The 18637-nt window shown below is 40.8% G+C and overlaps 1 protein-coding gene across 2 annotated transcripts in view; it reads left to right on the forward strand.

Moving 5' to 3' along the window:
- The first annotated feature begins 18310 nt into the window (after window positions 1-18310).
- Window positions 18311-18637, forward strand: part of COL24A1 (collagen type XXIV alpha 1 chain) — a 323524-nt gene continuing 323197 nt past the window's right edge. For both annotated transcript variants that reach the window (XM_079777790.1, XM_079777791.1), the window contains exon 1: window positions 18311-18392. In XM_079777790.1, the coding sequence (XP_079633916.1) occupies window positions 18337-18392 (56 nt within the window). In that variant the 5' untranslated portion in view covers window positions 18311-18336. The remainder of the gene's footprint in view (window positions 18393-18637) is intronic.

The raw sequence follows: 18637 nt of genomic DNA on the forward strand, positions 1-18637 counted from the left end.
TTGTACACCCATATTTATAATGGCATTATTCTCAATAACCAAAAGGTTGAAGCTACCCAAGTATCCATCAATGGATGAATGGAATGAATGGAGAAACAAAATGTGGTATATACTGGTACATACAGACAGCCTTAAAAAGGAAGGAAATTCTGACATATGCTACAACATTGATGAATCTTTAAAACATTATGCTAAGTGAAATAAACCACTCATAAAGGGACACATACTATATGATTTGACTTATATGAGGTACTTAAAATAAGTTTATTCATAGACACAGAAAGTAAAATGATGGTTTCTAGGGGTTGGTTGGAGAAGGAAATGAGGAGTTAATGTTTAATGCTTACAGAATTCCAGCTTGGGAAGTTGAAGACAGTTCTGGATTAGATGGTGGTGATGGTTGTACAACAATATTAATGTACCTAAAGCCACTGCACACTTAAAAGTCAATTTTATATTATATATATTTCACTACAACTTAAAAAAAAAAAGATCCTATAGAACCCAATTTCTAGCTATTTGTTCTTTTCTACTAATCCTTGCTCGGGCAACCCTGAATTACTTGTAGCTTCTCAAATATACTAGGCTTGCTCATGAATCAGTGCTTTCCAGTCCGCTGCCTGTGAATTTCCTACTCCTGCTTGTAGTCACTGTTCAAATCTAGGGTGATTTACTATCACCCTTGTTTGCCTGGAATTGAAGGGTTTCCCAGAATTTGGGACTTTTAGTAATCAGACTAGGAAAGTCTGAGGCAAAGTGGGACAAGTTGGTTGCCCCACTTAAATCACAACATTATATTATTTCCATGTCCTTAACATCAGAACTTTATGATACTCTGGAAGACATTTTTCAGGTTTATATCTGTTAATTAATATCCCTTGAGTAATGATATTTACTTATGTTATCATAAAACATATTTATCTCTCTTCTCCATTAGAGTATCATAAAAATCTAGTCCAATGTCTTGTTAAGATCATGTACACTGTATTGAAATGTATTCCTAGCCCTGACCAGGTAGTTAAGTTGGTTAGAGTGTCATCCCAATATGACAAGGTTGTGGGTTCGACCCCTAGTCAGGGCACATACAACAAGCAGCCAATGAATGCATAAATAAGTGGAACAACAAGTCTCTCCTCTCTCCCTCCCTCCTTCCCTCTCTCTCTCTAAATCAATAAATTTAAAAAAAGAGAGAATGTATTCCAACAGTTTTGCCAACCTGTCCCCAAAACAAATTAGATTAGTCTGTCAGACCTTGGTTTTTATGAACTCACACTGGCTTCACATAGTCACAGCTGTGTGTGTGTGTGTGTGTGTGTGTGTGTGTGTGTGTGTGAATAATCCTTTTAATTAACCCCTCTGGAACTTTTTATTGAATCAACATTGAGTCACTTATAAAGAAATAGCATACTCTCCCCTGTACCTACATTGACACAGATTTCCTAGATTTTAAAAAAAATATTGAAACTAATATAGGGAATGTAAGATTTTCTTTTTCTGACCATAGTAGATTCAGAAGACAGTATTAAGCAGTTCCTATGTTACTGAATATGTCTCTCATAGCACAGGCATGGGCTCTGCCTGCTAATACAGTACTTGGTGAACTGCCTGAGTTGGAAGCAAACAAACTTTAGGATTCATAGGAATGTTTATGTCACATGTAAGCTAGCTATGTGAACACACATTCATTGGTAGGGATATAAATACAGGTCTTGATTAGTGGTAAGTCATCAACATTAAAACTAATAATTGCTACCATTTGGAGGGGTTTGGAGGCAGATGTCTCAGTTTAAACTGATAGCTTAAGTAAATGCAACTTTTATTTTGTTTCCAAGTGAAAACAGGGGTGTTTCTGGTTATCCTGGGCTTGCACCATGCAGCTAGGGAAGAGAGCTCCCCCTGACCCCCACATCCCCAGTGTGAAAGGATAGTTTGTTTCCTACCTGCAATGTAAGCTTCATAAGAGTTGCAACAACTCAACACCAAACAAGCAAACAATCCAATTACAAATGGCCAGAGGACCTCAACATGGCCAGAGGACTTCTCCCAAGAATACATACAAATGGCCAACAGATATATGAAAGGATGCTCAACTTCACTAGCTTTTAGGGAAATGCAAATAAGAACTACCTCACACCGGTTAGAATGGCTATTTTCAACAAGTAATAACAAGTGTTGGAGAGGTTGTGGAGGAAAAGGAACTCTTATTCACTGCTGGTGGGAATGTAAACTGATTCACTATTGAAACAGTATGGCAGTTCCTCAAAAAATTAAGAATAGAGTTGCCATATGACTCAGAAACCCCTTTTCTGAGTATCTACCGGAAAAACTTGAAAACATTTATTTGAAAAGATACGTGCACCGCTATGTTCATTGCAGCACTATTTCTGGTGGCCAAGGCATGGAAACAACCAAAATGTCTTTCAGTAGAGGACTAGATAAAGAAGATGTGATATATATATTCTAGAATACTACTCAGCCATTAGAAAAGATGAAATACTGCCTTTTACGATAACATGGATGGACCTTGAGAATATTATGCTAAGCAAAATAAGTCAGTCAGAAAAAGCTAAGAACATAAGACTTTACTCATATGTGGGATATAGAACTGAAACTCATGGACACAAACACCAGTATGGTGGTTACCAGTGGGAAGGGGATGGCGGTGTAGTAAAGGGTAAAGGGGCCAAATATATGGTGATGGCAGATGATTTGACTTTGGGTAGTGGGCACACAATGCAATATACAGATCATGGATCACAGAAATGTACACTTGAAACCTATATAATCTTATTAACCAATGTCACCTCAATACATTTAATAAAAAATAAAAATTAGCTCTGACTGGTTTGGCTCAGTGGATGGAGCGTCGGCCTGTGGACTAAAGGGTCCCAGGTTCGATTTCAGTCAAGGGCATGTACCTTGGTTGTGGGCACATCCCCAGTAGGAGGTGTGCAGGAGGCAGCTGATCGATGTATCTCTCTCATTGATGTTTCTTTTTTTTTTTTTTTATTGAGTTTTTTTACAGAGAGGAAGAGAGAGGGATAGAGAGCTAGAAACATCGATGAGAGAGCAACATCGATCAGCTGCCTCCTGCACACCCCCCACCGGGGATGTGCCCGCAACCAAGGCACATGCCCTTGACCGGAATCGAACCTGGGACCCCTGAGTCCACAGGCCGACGCTCTATCCACTGAGCCATACAGGTCCCGGCATCTCTCATTGATGTTTCTAACTCTCTATCCCGCTCCCTTCCTCTCTGTAAAAAAATCAATAAGATATATATTTTAAAATTTTTAAATTAAAATTAAATGAAAAAATATAAAGTTTAAATTACCAAAATGTTTTAAAATAACAAAAATGTAAAAATAACAATGTTACTACGATTATTATTATCATCATCAGAAAGACCTGTATTCCTAATGTGACTGTTACTAATTGTCTCTGTGACTATAGCTTTGTCTTCCAATCTGTTTTATGATTTGTAATATTGGGATTTTTATAGACTTCAAGAATGGTTAGTAAGCAAAATAAGCAATCAAAGAAAGACAAAAATCACATGATTTTACTCATATGTGGAATCTAATGAAAAAAGTAAACTAATGAACAAAATAGATCCAGAGACATAGAAGCATGGAACAGACTGTTGAATCTCAGAGGGAAGACAGGGGTGGGCGGGAAGAGATCAACCAAAGAACCTGTATGCAGGTATGCATAACCCATGGATATAGACAATAGCGTGGTGAAGGCCTGGGGTGGGGGGGTGGGAGTGGGCTAGAAGGGGTCAATGGGGGAAAAGGGGACATATGTAATACTTTCAACAATAAAGAATTTTTTTAAAGGATGGTTGGGAGGCAGTGACGTTTACTGAGCAAGTGCTATATGTCACAGACTGTTTGGCACCTTACATAGATTATTTCATTTACTCTTCACAGCACCCCCATGAAAATGAATAGCAGTATTATCTTTATTTTGCAAACAGGAAAACTGAAGCTGAGAGAGATTGAATAAGGTACCTGAGATCCCATGGCTTCTAGGTGGCAAAGCTAAGATTTGAGCCATACTGAGCTAGGTCCACTCCATTGTATTGCATATATAGGCCTACAGTTACAAACTATAGACCTACCTATAGAAATGTAGGTACATGAAAAGAGCATTGATTCTCTCATCCAGAGTGGGAAGGAGTTTTACATTCCTGTGTATTTCCTGAAAAACCTATATGAGTTCACTGATTTCTTACGTACCAGGGTTTGTAGAATCTTTCAGAAGTATCACATAACAAAGGAGATGTTTATATAATACTAGAGGCCCGGTGCACGAAATTCGTGCACGGAGGGGGGTTGTCCCTCAGCCCAGCCTGTACCCTCTCCAACATGGGACCCCTCAAGGGATGTCCGACTGCCCGTTTAGGCCCAATCCCGGTGGGCAGTCGGACATCCCTCTCACAATCCAGGACTGCTGGCTCCCAACTGCTCACCTGCCTGCCTTCCTGATTGCCCCAACTGCTTCTGCCTGCCAGCCTGATCACCCCCTAACCACTCTGCTGCCAGCCTGTTTGCCCCCAACGTCCCTCCTCTGCCGGCCTGGTCACCCCTAACTGCCCTCTCCTGCAGGGTTGATCACCTCCAACTGCCCTCCCTTGCAGGCCTGGTCCTTCTCAACTGCCCTCCCTTGCAGGCTGGGTGCCTCCCAACTGCCCTCCCCTGCTGGCCATCTTGTGGTGGCCATCTTGTGTCCACATGGGGGCAGGATCGTTGACCACATGGGGGCAGCTATATTGTGTGTTGCAGTGATGATCAATCTGCATATTACTCTTTTATTAGATAGGATAGAGGCCTGGTACAGGGGTGGGGGCCAGCTGGTTTGCCATGAAGGGTGTCCCGGATCAGGTGGGGGTTCCCTTGGGGTGTGGGGCAGCCTGAGCGAGGGGCCTGTGGTGGTTTGCAGGCCGACCACGCCCCCTGGCAACCCAAGCGGAGGCCCTGGTATCTGGAATTTATTTTCCTTCTACAATTGAAACTTTGTAGCCTGGAGCAGAGCCAAGCCTGGGGCTCCCTCCACGGCCGGCAGCCATTTGTGTTGGAGTTATAATTGAAACTTTGTTGCCTTAAGCAGGTGGGCCCGGCCAGGGTGTGAGGAAAGCTTTGCTTCCCCTGTTGCCGGCAGCAACCCTGGCCTGCTCTCTCAAGCTCCATTCTGCCGCCATTTGTTTGAATTTGTTTACCTTCTATAATTGAAACTTTGTAGCTTGAGTGGAGGCTTAGGCCTGGCAAGAGCAGGTGGAAAGCTTGGCTTCCTCTGTTACCTAGGAAACCTTGCTCTCTGTGGCTGTAGCCATCTTGGTTTGGGTTAATTTGCATGCTCGCTCTGATTGGATGGTGGGCGTGGCTTGTGGGCATGGCTTGTGGGTGTGTTGGAGGTATGGTCAATTTGCATATTTGTCTATTATTAGGTAGGACTAGAGGCCCAATGCACGAAATTTGTTCAAGGGGCTCGGCCCTCACAGCCCTGGCTTTGTCCGGAAGGTCGTCCGGACTGTCGTTCAGCTGTTCAGCTGACAGGTCTAATTAGCATATTATGCTTTCATTATTATAGATTAAAACCATCACCCATTATTTACATAACTGTGCTTAATACCACAATGTATTTAAAAGAAGCATTTCACTCAAAACATATCCATTCATGATATTCAGGTGCTACTTAACTTTCACATAATAAAAACAACCCTTGATGCATTCTGATCTATGAATTTAAAAGTTCCTCCTTTTATAAAATGCTGATCCAAGAGGGAAAATTTATTTTAGCTACTGTTGCCCGATGCTGTTTCTCTTGCATTTTATTCAAACCAAAGATTTTTAGGAAGAACATCCATCTTCCCTGAGAATTAGTCTGGCTATCCTTGAAGAAACACTAATTCTTTCCATTTCTTGTATTTCCTAAATGTTTTCTGTCCACATTTAATATTGCTTTAAACAAAGTAATGCCATGTACTTTTGGGCTGGCATTATAATAGTATTCTAAATACTTTTTCCCTTGAATATATATTCCAAAATATATTGATCTGATCCTAGGCTACAGATATGTTGTTTTACACATTGGATATAGTAGTTATGAGTGTGGGAAAATTATAAAAACTAACCTCCGAGAAGAAAACGATCAGTGATTGCAGTGGGTAGAGACTACCCTAAATCCTTAATTTTGAGACAATTTAGACATCAAAGTTTTCTCTCTTTTTTTTGGCATTTTAAAAATTCTAGACAACATTATGCTAAGCAAAATAAGCCAGTCAGAGAAAGATAAATATCACATGATCTCACTCATTTGTGGAATATAATGAACAACATAAACTGATGAACAAAAATAGAACCAGAGAAATAGAAGCATTGAACAGACTGTACAACCTATGAGGGAAGGTGGGGGTGATGGGGTAAGAGATCAACCAAAGGACTTGTATGCATGCATATGAGCAAAACCAATGAACACAGACAGTAGGGGGGGTGATGGCTTGTGCTTGGGGGAGGGGGTGGTGGGGGAGAGGTCAATGGGGGGAAAAAGGAAACTCATGTAATACTTTAAACAATAAAGAATTTTTTTTAAAATTTATTCAGTATTAACACAAACTATTCCACTAATTTAAAGAATTGTTAGAAATGCTATAGAGTTTTTAGACATGTCTAAAATTTCTACTGAGGAGAGAAATGATTTGTATGTCATCCAACTAAATACTTCCATTCTGAATTACTTTCTAAATTAAAATGTGGAAATAAGAGCTGAATAGATAGACTTAAGGAGCAGCAATGAAAGAGAAAGAATTGGTTCTTGGGTCTCATCTCTTGCTCTGTCTCTGTCTCTCTCTGCACACACACATACTCAACAGGTGCGCAGGGAAATAATATTTATTTAATAATCTGTGTGCAAACACTACATAAAATAAATTAGAAGGGAAAAATGGTATGATTAATTCATATGATTAGTATAAGTTTTAGTGTTTGCTTGAACAAAATGGGAGACATGTAAATGTTAAAGTCTAAGAATTGTGTGTCAATAATTTTAGAAGGTACAATTGAAAGAGTAAATTTAGAAAATTTCATCTTGGAATTCTTGCCAATCTGAAGCCTTTGAGATCTTTGAATAAATAAAAGTGTGGCCAGGTTGGAACTCTTATTTTAGAGCACAAGAGGGTCAAATATAATTGTTTGGATTCATTTTCCCTATTGGATGGTAGCCAATGGAATCAAGTGTAGTTATATTGAGTCCTGCTATTAATCACACACTCTCCTTATTTTCAGGTCTGCTGGGAAACAACTGTGGCAGACAGATTGGGCTGGAACAGAGCGCTCAGAAATGGGAGTGCCCTTTCCAAGCAAAGACCTAGATAAGCCTCGAGAAGGAGTCATGGACAGACTGACCAGACAAACGTAGAAGTGTTTGAAGCTAAAAACCCAAGGATTTATTTTACTGGGGAAAGATATATAACACCCACCATAATCTTTGACAAAAGCCATTGAATAAATAGTAATTCTTCTTAGGCTTGAAAACAAAATTGTTTCAGTTTAAACCTTCTTTTAAAATGTTTATTTAAATGTTAGAAGATGTGACTGGGGCAGGAATGGGAGTCAATGGATGGGAGTGGGGCATGCAGAGGCTTACAGGTATTAACGATGTCATATTTCTTATGTGGTACTGCTGCTTTATTATCCTTTAAATTTTACATACACACAATGCAATGAGCACAGGAGTCATATATTCTTTTGAATCAATGTTTCAGGTTTCTTAGGATATATTCCCAGAAGTGGAATTGCTGGGTCATAAGGCAGTTCCATTTTGTTATTTTTTGAGGAACATCCATATTGTTTTCCACAGTGGCTGCACCAATCTGCATTCCCATCAACCGGGCATGAGGATTCCCTTTTCTCCAACATCCTCCAACACTTGTTTGTTGACTTACTGATAGCCATTCTGACAGGTGTGAGTTGATATCTCATTGTGGTTTTAATTTGCATTGCTTTGATAATTAGATACATTGAGCATCTTTTCATATGCCTATTGGCCATCTCTTTGGAGAAGTGTCTGTTCAGGTCCTTTGCCCATTTTTTAAAAAATAGGATTGTTTGTTTTTTTGGTATTGAGTTATATAAGTTTGTTTTTTTAAAATAAATTTTGGATATTAACCTCTTACCACATGTATCATTGGCGGATATATTCTCCCCTACAATGGGTTTTCTTTTCATTTTGTTGATAGTTGTTGTTTTTTGTTTTGTGGTGTTTTCTTTTGTGTTTTTTTTTTCTGCTGTTGTGCAAAAACTTGTTAGTTTGATGTAGTCCCATTTCTTTCTTTATTTATTTTTGCTTCTCTAGCTGAGGAGATATATCAGAAAAAATACTGCTATGAGAAATGTCTGAGAGTTTACTGCCTATGTTCTCTCTATTTTTTTTTTATGGTTTTGAGTCTTACATTTAAGTCTTTAATTCATCTTGAGTTTATTCTTGTGTATGATCTAAGAAGGTAGTCTAATATTTTTTATCCAATTTTCCTCACATCATTTATTGAATAGACTATCTTTACCTCATTGTATGTTCTTGCCTCCTTTGTCAAATATTAATTTACCATAAAGACATGGGTTTATCTCTGGGCTTGCTATTCTGTTCCTTTAATCTAGGTGTCTGTTTTTATGCCAGTACTATGCTGTTTTGATTACTATGCCCTTGTAGTATAGTGTCATACCAGGCAACATGATTCCTCCAACTTTGTTCTTCTTTCTGAAGATTGCTATGGCTATTCAGAGTCTTTTGTGGTTCCATATATATTTTTGGTCTATTTGTTCTACTTCATTTCAGCATTATTTATAATAGCCAGGATTTGGAAGCAGCCCAAGTGCCCATCAATATAAGAGTGGATGAGCTGTGGTACATTTATATAATGGAATACTACACAGCCCTAAAAAGGGAAGGAAAGCTTACCATTTGCAAAAGCATGGATGGTCCTGCAGAGTATTATGCTAAGTGAAATAAGTCAAATACAAATACCATATAATTTCATTTATATGTGGAATGTAATGAACAAAATAATCTGACAAAGTAAATAGAAACAGACTCATAAATACAGAGAACAGACTGACAGCTTTTAGAAGGGAGGGAGTTTGGGCATCTGGGTGAAAAAGGTGAAGGGATTAAGCAAAACACACACACACACAACACAAATTCTCATAAGCACAGAGAACAGCATGGTGATTACCAGAAAAAAAGGCAGGTCGGGGGATGTAGAAGAGAGTAAAGGGGGGATAAATGGTGACAGAAGGAGACTTGTCTTTGGACAATGAACACAATACAATTTACAGATGATGTATTATAGAGTGTACACCTGAAGCCTATATAATTTTATTAACCAACTAGAGGCCCAGTGCACAAAATTCGTGCACGGCGGGGGAGGGGGTGTGTGTCCCTCAGCCCAGCCTGCACCCTCTCCAATCTGGGACCCCTTGAAGGATGTCCGACTGCCTGTTTAGGGATGGCATTATAATAGTTGGTTAGAGTGTCATCCCAATATGACAAGGTTGTGGGTTCAGACATCCCTCTCACGATCCAGGACTGCTGGCTCCCAACTGCCCTCCCCTGCAGGCATGCCCCCCCCCCTAACTGCCCTCCCCTGCTGGCATGGTCTCCCCCAACTGTCCTCCCCTGCAGGCCTAGTCCCCCACAACTGCCCTCCCCTGCAGGCCTGCCACCCCCCCCCAACTGCCCTCCCCTGCAGGCCTGGTCCCCCCAACTGTCCTCCACTGCAGGCCTGGTTCCCCCAACTGCTCTCCCCTGCAGGCCTGGTCCCTCCCAACTGCCCTCCCCTGCAGGCCTGGTCCCCCCCAACTGCTCTCCCCTGCAGGCCTGCCCCCCCAAATGCCCTCCCCTGCAGTCCTGGCCCCCCCTAACTGCCCTCCCCTGCTGACCCGGTCACCCCTAATTGTCCTCCCTGCTGGCCTGATCACCCACAACTGCCATCCCCTGCAGGTCTGGTCCCCCCAACTGCCCTACCCTGCAGGCCTTGTCCTCCCCAACTGCCCTCCCCTGCAGGCCTGGGTCCCCCCCAACTGCCCTCCACTGCAGGTCTGGTCCCCCCGCAACTGCTCTCCCCTGCAGGCCTGCCCCCCCAACTGCCCTCCCCTACAGTCCTGGTACCCCCCAACTGCCCTCCCCTGTTGACCTGGTCCCCCACAACTGCCCTCCTCTGCTAGCCAGGTCACCCTTAACTGCCCTCCCTGCTTGCCTGATCACCCACAACTGCCCTCCCCTGTCGACCTGGTCACCCCCAACTGCCCTCCCCTGCAGGCCTGGGTCCCCCACAATTGCCCTCCCTTGCTGGCCTGGTCTCCCCCAACTGCCCTCCTCTGCTGGCCTGGTCACCCCTAACTTCCCACAACTGCCCTCCCCTGCAGGCCATCTTGTGGTGGTCATCTTGTGGTGGCCATCTTGTGTCCACATGGGAGCAGCCATCTTTGACCACATGGGGGTGGCCATCTTGTGTCTTGGTGTGATGGTCAATTTGCATATTACTCTTTTATTAGATAGGATGTCACCCTAATAAATTCAATAAAAATTTTAAAAAATTACATACACCCATGATGTACTCTCTTTCAATGATATATTTTTTATAAAAAATTTTAATATTAGGAGATGCCATTTAATGTGCTACTATGATTCCAAGCCCCTCAATGATCTGTTAACATAATTCAAACTATTATTTGAAAATTATTTTATTTAAGTACATCTAGGACATAAATAAAGTGTCACACTTTAATTAAACCATGCAGCATTAACCCTTTTTTCCCCAACAAATTTTGGACTAGAACTTTGTCTTATGAAAAATGAGGAAAATTGCCAGAAGAGATTCAGGAAGAATAAATCTGAGTAGAAACATCTACCTGTTATTCCCTTAAATGATACTGTAATAATAGTTCTATAAAGGAATTTGGGTGGGGATACACTTAAGATTTAGAAAAAAATATGTTTCTAGGGAGAATTCTTCTCAAACCAGGCTCTCTCCTCTCTCCAACATGCTACCACAACTGGTCTTAGAAGCACATTGTTTGTAGCAATTATTATTTTTATTTATTTATTGTTGACAATATTACAGATGTCCCCCCCCCCCGTTCCCCCCTCCTTTGCTCCCCTTCACCCAGCCCTTGCCCCACCCCAGGCCTTCACCACACTATTGTGTGTTGTCTGTGTCTATGGGCTATGCATATATGCATATATGTTCTTTGGTTAATCTCTCCACTCCCCACCCCCTCCCCCAAGAAGTCCCTAACTTTCAAAGGCTAACTCCAAAGTACCAATTTTAATTTAACTTTATATGTACATTTACAAATTAATGGGCTCTCTAGTAATGCTGTAGCATTTGGAATTCATTCAGAAGGTGTGTAAAATGGAAATGCTGACAGATTGTGAACTTGAGTGGTATGAATGGTGCTGCTGTAACATTTTACTACATAGGCATGATGCCCAATGTAACAAACATCCTTGTGGCCATATATTTTTAAAAACTTTACACATACACACACACACACACACACACACACACACACACACACATTTGAAGGGCAGATCAAAATAAAATACATACTTAGTGAGACAATCTAATTACATGTATGTCCCTTTTATTTTATATTGTCTGGTATTTGGACTCAGGTTATACTAGTCCCTTGGCAATGACCTTAAAACTGATTAAGGTTCCCTTCCAGAGAAAAGTGAGTTGCTTTCAACTTGATTAGTAGCTTCCATTTTGTTCACTTCACATATGAACAATGCAGAATCTGTGCTAAATAGTGAGAATAGTGCACTATGACCCAGGAGAATGAGGAGCAGGTAAGTGGGCTGGCAGAGATAAGTAATTAATAGACAGTGGGCTCTTCTTAGTTCTTGGTACTTCCAGGCTTTCTTATAGCTAGGCTATAGTAGGTGTAAAATGATAGAACTAGATCAACCTGAAATTCTTCTCAAAGGGAATGTAGTCGGGTGGGATTGGAATGGTGCATTCTTAGTGTTATGCAAAATGTGGTCTCAATGAACCAAAAGTCAGAACGAAACACCCTTCCAGCACCATGTGGCCCAAAGCACCTCGGAGAACCTATGCAACCACATGGAAGAAAATACATGATGTAGAGCTCCCTCACTCCTGGACCAACATATCCAGCAAGGAAGATCACTCTGCCTATTGTATTAGATTCAAATTTGAGTAAATTCATGAGACTGAGAGTAAAGAACCAAAGCAAAGGAAGAAAGATACTAGCATGAACAGAGGGTAAGGCAACAGTGGCAGCAAAACTGAGTAATAAGAGTAAATCCATACTGGATCAGAACTGAAAAAAGTGTCTTAAATATCTAAGGTAAGGATTTTCATTAGTTTTCCTAGTGAGGAACGATTGAGAGATTTTATCATTTGTAAATTTGTGGTATATAAAGTTAGCTATGTGACAAATGTATATAGTTCTCTTCCCAAAGTGAGTAGTAAGTCATTTTTATGAATGATGTTATCATCTTCTCAAAGTCCACAGTTAAAGATTGGCTTGGAGCACCCACCTGGTTATTACAGCCAGAGCAAACATCCCTGATTACTTTAAAAAAAATTTTTATCTTTGACTAAAGTGCATCTGTTTTAAACCCCAAAAGAAATCTTAACTTCCTGGACCCATATTTTAAAATGAATGAAGTTTAAGCATGTATCTGTCAAATGTTTCATCAGTTCCCAAGAAATCATGGCCATTTGAGCTAATCCTATATAATAAGAGGCTAATATGCAAATTGACCAAACAGTGGAATGACCAGTCACTATGATGCGCACTGACCACTAGGGGGCAGACGCTCAATGCAGGAGCTGGGCTCTCCCGCCTTCATAGCAGCACTAAGGATGTCTGACTGCCAGAGCGGGCCTAAGCCGTCAGTCGGACATCCCCTGAAAGGGTGCAGGCTGGGCTGAGGGACCCCCCTCCACTGCCCCCAAGTGCACAAATCTCATGCACTGGGCCTCCAGTATAAAATAATCTTTCAAGTTGTTCTAGTCTAATGGATAGAGAAGAAAATCAGGCTAAGTCCAAATTCCCCAAAGATCCTCTGTGATCTTTCCAGCCTCATGCCTATATAGTTGCCATTCCAACTGCAGGTCCCTGACCTCAGGGCCAGGGCCTTTCATACCTTCACGCTATAGTCACCCTGAATTGGTTTGAACTTTCTCATCTACTTGGAAAATACCTACTCATTCTTAAAGATAAAAACTTTACATCTTTCCTACTCACTCTCAATAGAAGTGTGTACTATCTCCTTTGTGCCCCAACTGTTCTATATCACCAGTTGGCAATTCTTTCTTCTTCTATAATCTGTCTGGTTGGTTTTTCTTACTAGGTTCTATCCCTAGCAAGTTATAAGCTCCTTAGAAGTAGTAATTATAACATACATCTTCATAACCCAAGGTTTTAGAACATTGCCTGATATATAGCAGGCACCCAACTCTTTGTTTAGTTATTCATTTATGCAACACATATTTAAGCATGGAATTTAAATTAAGGCACAATTATTTTTCATAATATTGCCACTATTGTTGCAAGAATCTTATTCCAAACTATGAAAAAGTTTCTTCCATTTCTACAACTCAAAAAAGACTGTTACCATTAGTTTGTTTTCCTTTTTTTGAGAAAGTATGGGGGCTATAGTCATTGGGAGTTATTGGAAAATATAAACTAGAATGTCCCATGTTGAATTTTCTAATGTTCTTAGTAAAGTGAGAGGACCTTGAACTAAAAGTGCTGACAGAGAACCATGAGTATGAGTTGAAGTCTTTATGTGATACCACAGGCCAGGCCAATAACCATACATGATCAACTCTTATCTGACTTTTGATGATATTATTGCACCACTGGTTTCTATTAATTAGGTTCTCTGTTAAAATCTGTAACATGTTGTATGAGTATTCATGTAAGATATACTAAATACCTGACATAGATTGTTGGAAAATTGTAGTGGTGATTTGAGATTGAGAAAATAAACCTAATTAAAAAAGAATGAAAGGTATAATGAGACATGAGAGAAGCAAGCTATTTTATTTGGCTGTTTAATATTTCCAAATAGCAAGTATTAGTCCAATAATTTCTAAAGGAAATGGGCATGCCATATCCTGCCTTACATTTGAAATTCAAAATCTTGATCTTTTCCCCCACTATACTTGTATTCTTACCTCAGCCTCCTCACTCCTAAGTAACCTAAATATGATTCCATAGATATTCAAGCAGATGTTGGCTAGTTTCTGTGCAACTTTTTCACCTAATTATGAGTTCTCTGTAGTTCACTTCCTTTGCACCTATCCTTTTCAAGAATAAAACAATAACCTTTCCCCTTATACTACATTAAATTGAAGAAAGTAATAGAGAGGGTGTCCCCCAAAAAATGTATACACATTGTAACAATTGATAGCTCAATTTGAAAATGAAATGTTTTTTTTAATAAACACTGCTTTTATAATTATTCAAAGTATGTGTATACATTTTTGGGGGACACACTATATATAGCTAAGTAGAAAATTGGTCTTGGAAGAACTGAATACAAAAAACACTAAGATCATTTCCAGATAGAGACTTGCAAACCTGTCAGTTTGTAATTTCAAGTATAAATTACAGCCTCCCTAGGAGACCATCCCAGTAGAGGGCTCCAGCTTGCTTTAACATGTCATGGAGGAAAAATCATCGGGAGGTTTTTAAGACAAACTTGCAACATTACATTGAAAATGTAGTTCCCCCCCTAGCATAACTATGCAGGTATGTATATATCTAACTACCTATTTGCTTTTCCTAGAATCTTGATCAATTTATGGATCCGCCTTTCTCTAGTTACATAAAATCATTTTAACCCATTTATTATATATTTTTTATTCTTCCCTAGCATATTCTCCATGTTAGTTATTCCAAACCATCCACACATTCCTCAGGAGACCAATCAACTATTTCTCTTGATCTTAAAACTTTTATTAATTCTTTTTCTTATTTATATAAATAATGCATTCTTATTGTAAAATATAAAAATGAAAAAGTAAAAAAGGATAAAATTTAATTTATTATCACTAATTTCACTACCCAGAAGTTATTTTTATGCTACTATTACTATTATGGTATGTTTCCCTTAAGTCTTTATTATATATATATATATATATATATATATATATATATATATATATATGTATATAACATGCACTGTACACACACATATATTATATTGTATTGTATTGTTCTAGGGACCCAGTTCATCTATCTTGATCAATTTGATCTATGATAATGTCCACCATCCTAAAAAGGCTACAGCATTTAAACCTTACTTTGTTTATTTTTTACTGAGCAAATACCTCCTCTCCCACAAACAAAGATACCCTGTTTGAAGGTATGTGTACCCTTTGGCATCTTCTGCATGATAAGGGTTCTATTAACTCTAGCACCTATTCTCTTCTCCTACTCAAAGAACCTGGGGTACATTTAAAAATATTTTTATTGATTTCAGAGAGGAATGAAGAGGGAGAGGGAAATAGAAACATCAGTGATGAGAGAGGATCATTGATCAGCTGCCTCCTGCACGCCCCCCACTGGGGATGGAGCCTGCAACCAAGGCATGTGACCTCCTGGTTCATAGGTCCACACTCAACCACTAACCCACAAGGGCTGGGCCTGAGATACATTTTAATAATGACTCCATTGCACACAGAATTTAAATATTCAGACTCAACATTGTGAGTAGGAAAACAAATATTTTTAATCCTTAAGTGATGGGGAAATGTAGACAGAGATTAGGTGAGTTACTTAAAATCTGCTTAATTCTTATATATTCTCTACACCAAACCAAAAATTACCCGCCCTTCTGTAGTTGACCGGTAGTCAAAAACAGAAAAACTGTAATTTAAGGCTATTTAAGAGTGATTATCTTCCCTTAGTCCTGGATTGATTTCTAGGATTCCAGGAAGCTGTGGCTATTTGCTACAAAAATTGGTGATAGTGGGGGAGGGGGAGAGCGATTTTACAGTGGCTAGGCTTGGCTTGTGCCACCTTAACTAAGAGATCAAAGCTAACATCACTAGTAATAAGATATATCAACATATGTATACCTGATATGATGCCCTGAGAAAGGCACAATGTCACTTCAGTGGTATTTATGCTGAAAATACATACCTGAATCTAATCATGAGTATCTATCAGACAATCCAAATTGAGAGAGCTTCTACAAAATGACATCATAAAAGACAAAAAAAAAAAAAAAAAAAAGACAGGAATTTCCACAGATCAGAGAAGACTGAGGAGACATGACCATTTTTAATTTTTTTTTGTTAATTAATTAGTTAACTAAATACAGTGTAGGATCCTGGATTAGATCCTGGATCAGACAAAGGACATTTGGGCAAACTGATAAAATTTAAATAAGTTCTTTAGCTTAGTCAATAGTGTTGTAGCAGTGTTAATTTCCTGTTTTTGATAATTGTACTGTGGTTATTTATGCAAGATAATAACATTAGAGAAAGTCAGGGGAAGGGTATACAGAAATTTTCTGTACTTTTTTGGTAACTTCTCTGTAAATCTAAAATTATTTCAAAATGAAAAGTTGAAAAATAGAGGAAAAGAAAGATGAATTACATTCTATATGTTGGAGAAAGAGTCCCCTATATTTTTCGTGGAGAAAAACTCCCCAATTTCAAGGATCACATCAATCATTTCCATTCATCAATATGGTCACTTTTACCTTTATAATAAGTGTGTAATGTAGGATGCCTTTCAGCATGTTGAAGAGTCATTAGCTGTTGTTGGGGAAGTTATATTCAGTGGTATACAGCAGTCATTCACTAAACAGACATGCCAAGTGCTGACAAGGATAAGCAAGATAAATAGATCCTGGTCTCCTGGAATTTCCAGTCTTATTAATAAGAAAGATAAAACCAGAAATTATTGGTTTTATTTTTTGCAAAAATTGGAAGATGGACTTCTCAGTATGAAAAGGCTGTGGGAGAATGGGGACTTATGTCAAAAAGCGATTTGTTACAAAAGTTGGAGAAGGTAAGGCTATGGTGTGTTAGTGTGCTGTTGATGTGTAAATGCAGACCATGAACCCATGCTTAAGAGGTTGAAAGGCAGAAGCAGAAAACTGGATCACAGGAGACAAAAATCACTAGAAAGTAGTAAGGGGAGTAGACTGAAAGCAAAGAGTGAAGAGGAGGAAAGATAGAAATGAAAACCCTTGCAGTCAATTTATAATATGATATAAGCCACAGCATCATTGCAAATAAAAAAAAAAGCAAGAAAGTTGGAGGAGTGTGAGCTAAGATTGATTTCAGGTGTGTGTGAAGAGGACAGAGAAAAAGATTGGGGTTGGGAGGCACGCAGGAGGAAAACATCAAATTGGGGACTACTGAACATGGGAATAGTACACGGATACTTCCCCCCAGGCAGACTAATCACCTACAAGTTTCAGAAACGTCCAGGAGGAGGAAGGACAGCGTGGGAAGCGAGAACGTCGGCGCTGCTCCTGCGCGGCTGCGTGCGCACCCGGGCGCTGCGGGCTCAGGGGCGTGCGGACCCGGGCGCCAGAGGTGGGCGCGGAGTGGGGGGAAGGTTGCGGGGTGGAGGATGTGTGTGTGTGTGTGTGTGTGCACTGTGTTTGGTGATGTCATTGCAACTCAGTGAGCGATGAAATTTAACACCGGCCGGATTTGCTTGGCTCCTCTCCTTCCAGGGGAAGCCGCCGGCCGCAGTCAAAGCTGAGCGCCTGCAGTTGCCACCGGCGGCCCCCTCGCACCCGCACGAGTTTTCGAAGTGGGTGTGTGCGCTTGTCAGACAAACGTTCAGGCGCGGGTGGTTTCCAAGGACTTCCCCGCCCCCCTTCATCCCCTTTCCTCCCCCCACCCCTTTCTCCTCCCAGGCCCAAAGCAGAAGACTCCACTGGAGTCACAGAGTCGCCTTTGAACCGCAAGTGAACTTGAGGGCTGCACTCGCAGCTGAGCTTCTGCTGCTGCTGCTGCCGGCGCCCTGCCGCCCGCCAGTGAGGTCTCCCTCCTCGCCTGCCCTCCCGGGGGAGCGCTACCCCCGGCTCCTTGGTTTCCTAGCCAGGGAGCTAGGAAGTCTGTCTACCCTTTGGGTGCTAGTTCTCTCCCTCCCCATCTCCTCCTCCCGCCCTCTCCCCCCCCCTTTTTTTTGGTTGTTGTTGCGGTTGGGAGCATCGTTTTCATGTGACTTTGTTTTCCTTTTTCATGGACAGTACCTGCACCCTGAGCAGAACGGAGTTGGCTTCTGTTTTCCGTTAGCGCTTCGCTGCACGGACAAATGCATACAAATGCATTTAGGAGCCCACAGGACAAGGCGTGGAAAGGTCTCCCACACGGCAAAAACGTAAGTAGCCCACCCGCAGGGGCGGGGGTCCGGCCAGCCTCTCTCCCCACCCCCGGGACCCGCGGAGCGGGACGGAGTTGGTGCTCTTGCTTCTTGGGCACTTTTTTTGAAGTTGGGAGCCGCGGGCAGCCGTGGCATCTTCCTCTTGACTCCTCCGTTTGTACAACACCGTGTTCGAAAGGAAGTCTCCTGCCGGCGGGTCTCTCAGATGGTTTAGGTTAAAAAAGATCCTGTGGTTCCCGAGG

The sequence above is a fragment of the Cnephaeus nilssonii genome (assembly GCF_951640355.1).
Source record: "Cnephaeus nilssonii genome assembly, chromosome: 7".
Lineage (NCBI taxonomy): Eukaryota > Metazoa > Chordata > Mammalia > Chiroptera > Vespertilionidae > Cnephaeus > Cnephaeus nilssonii.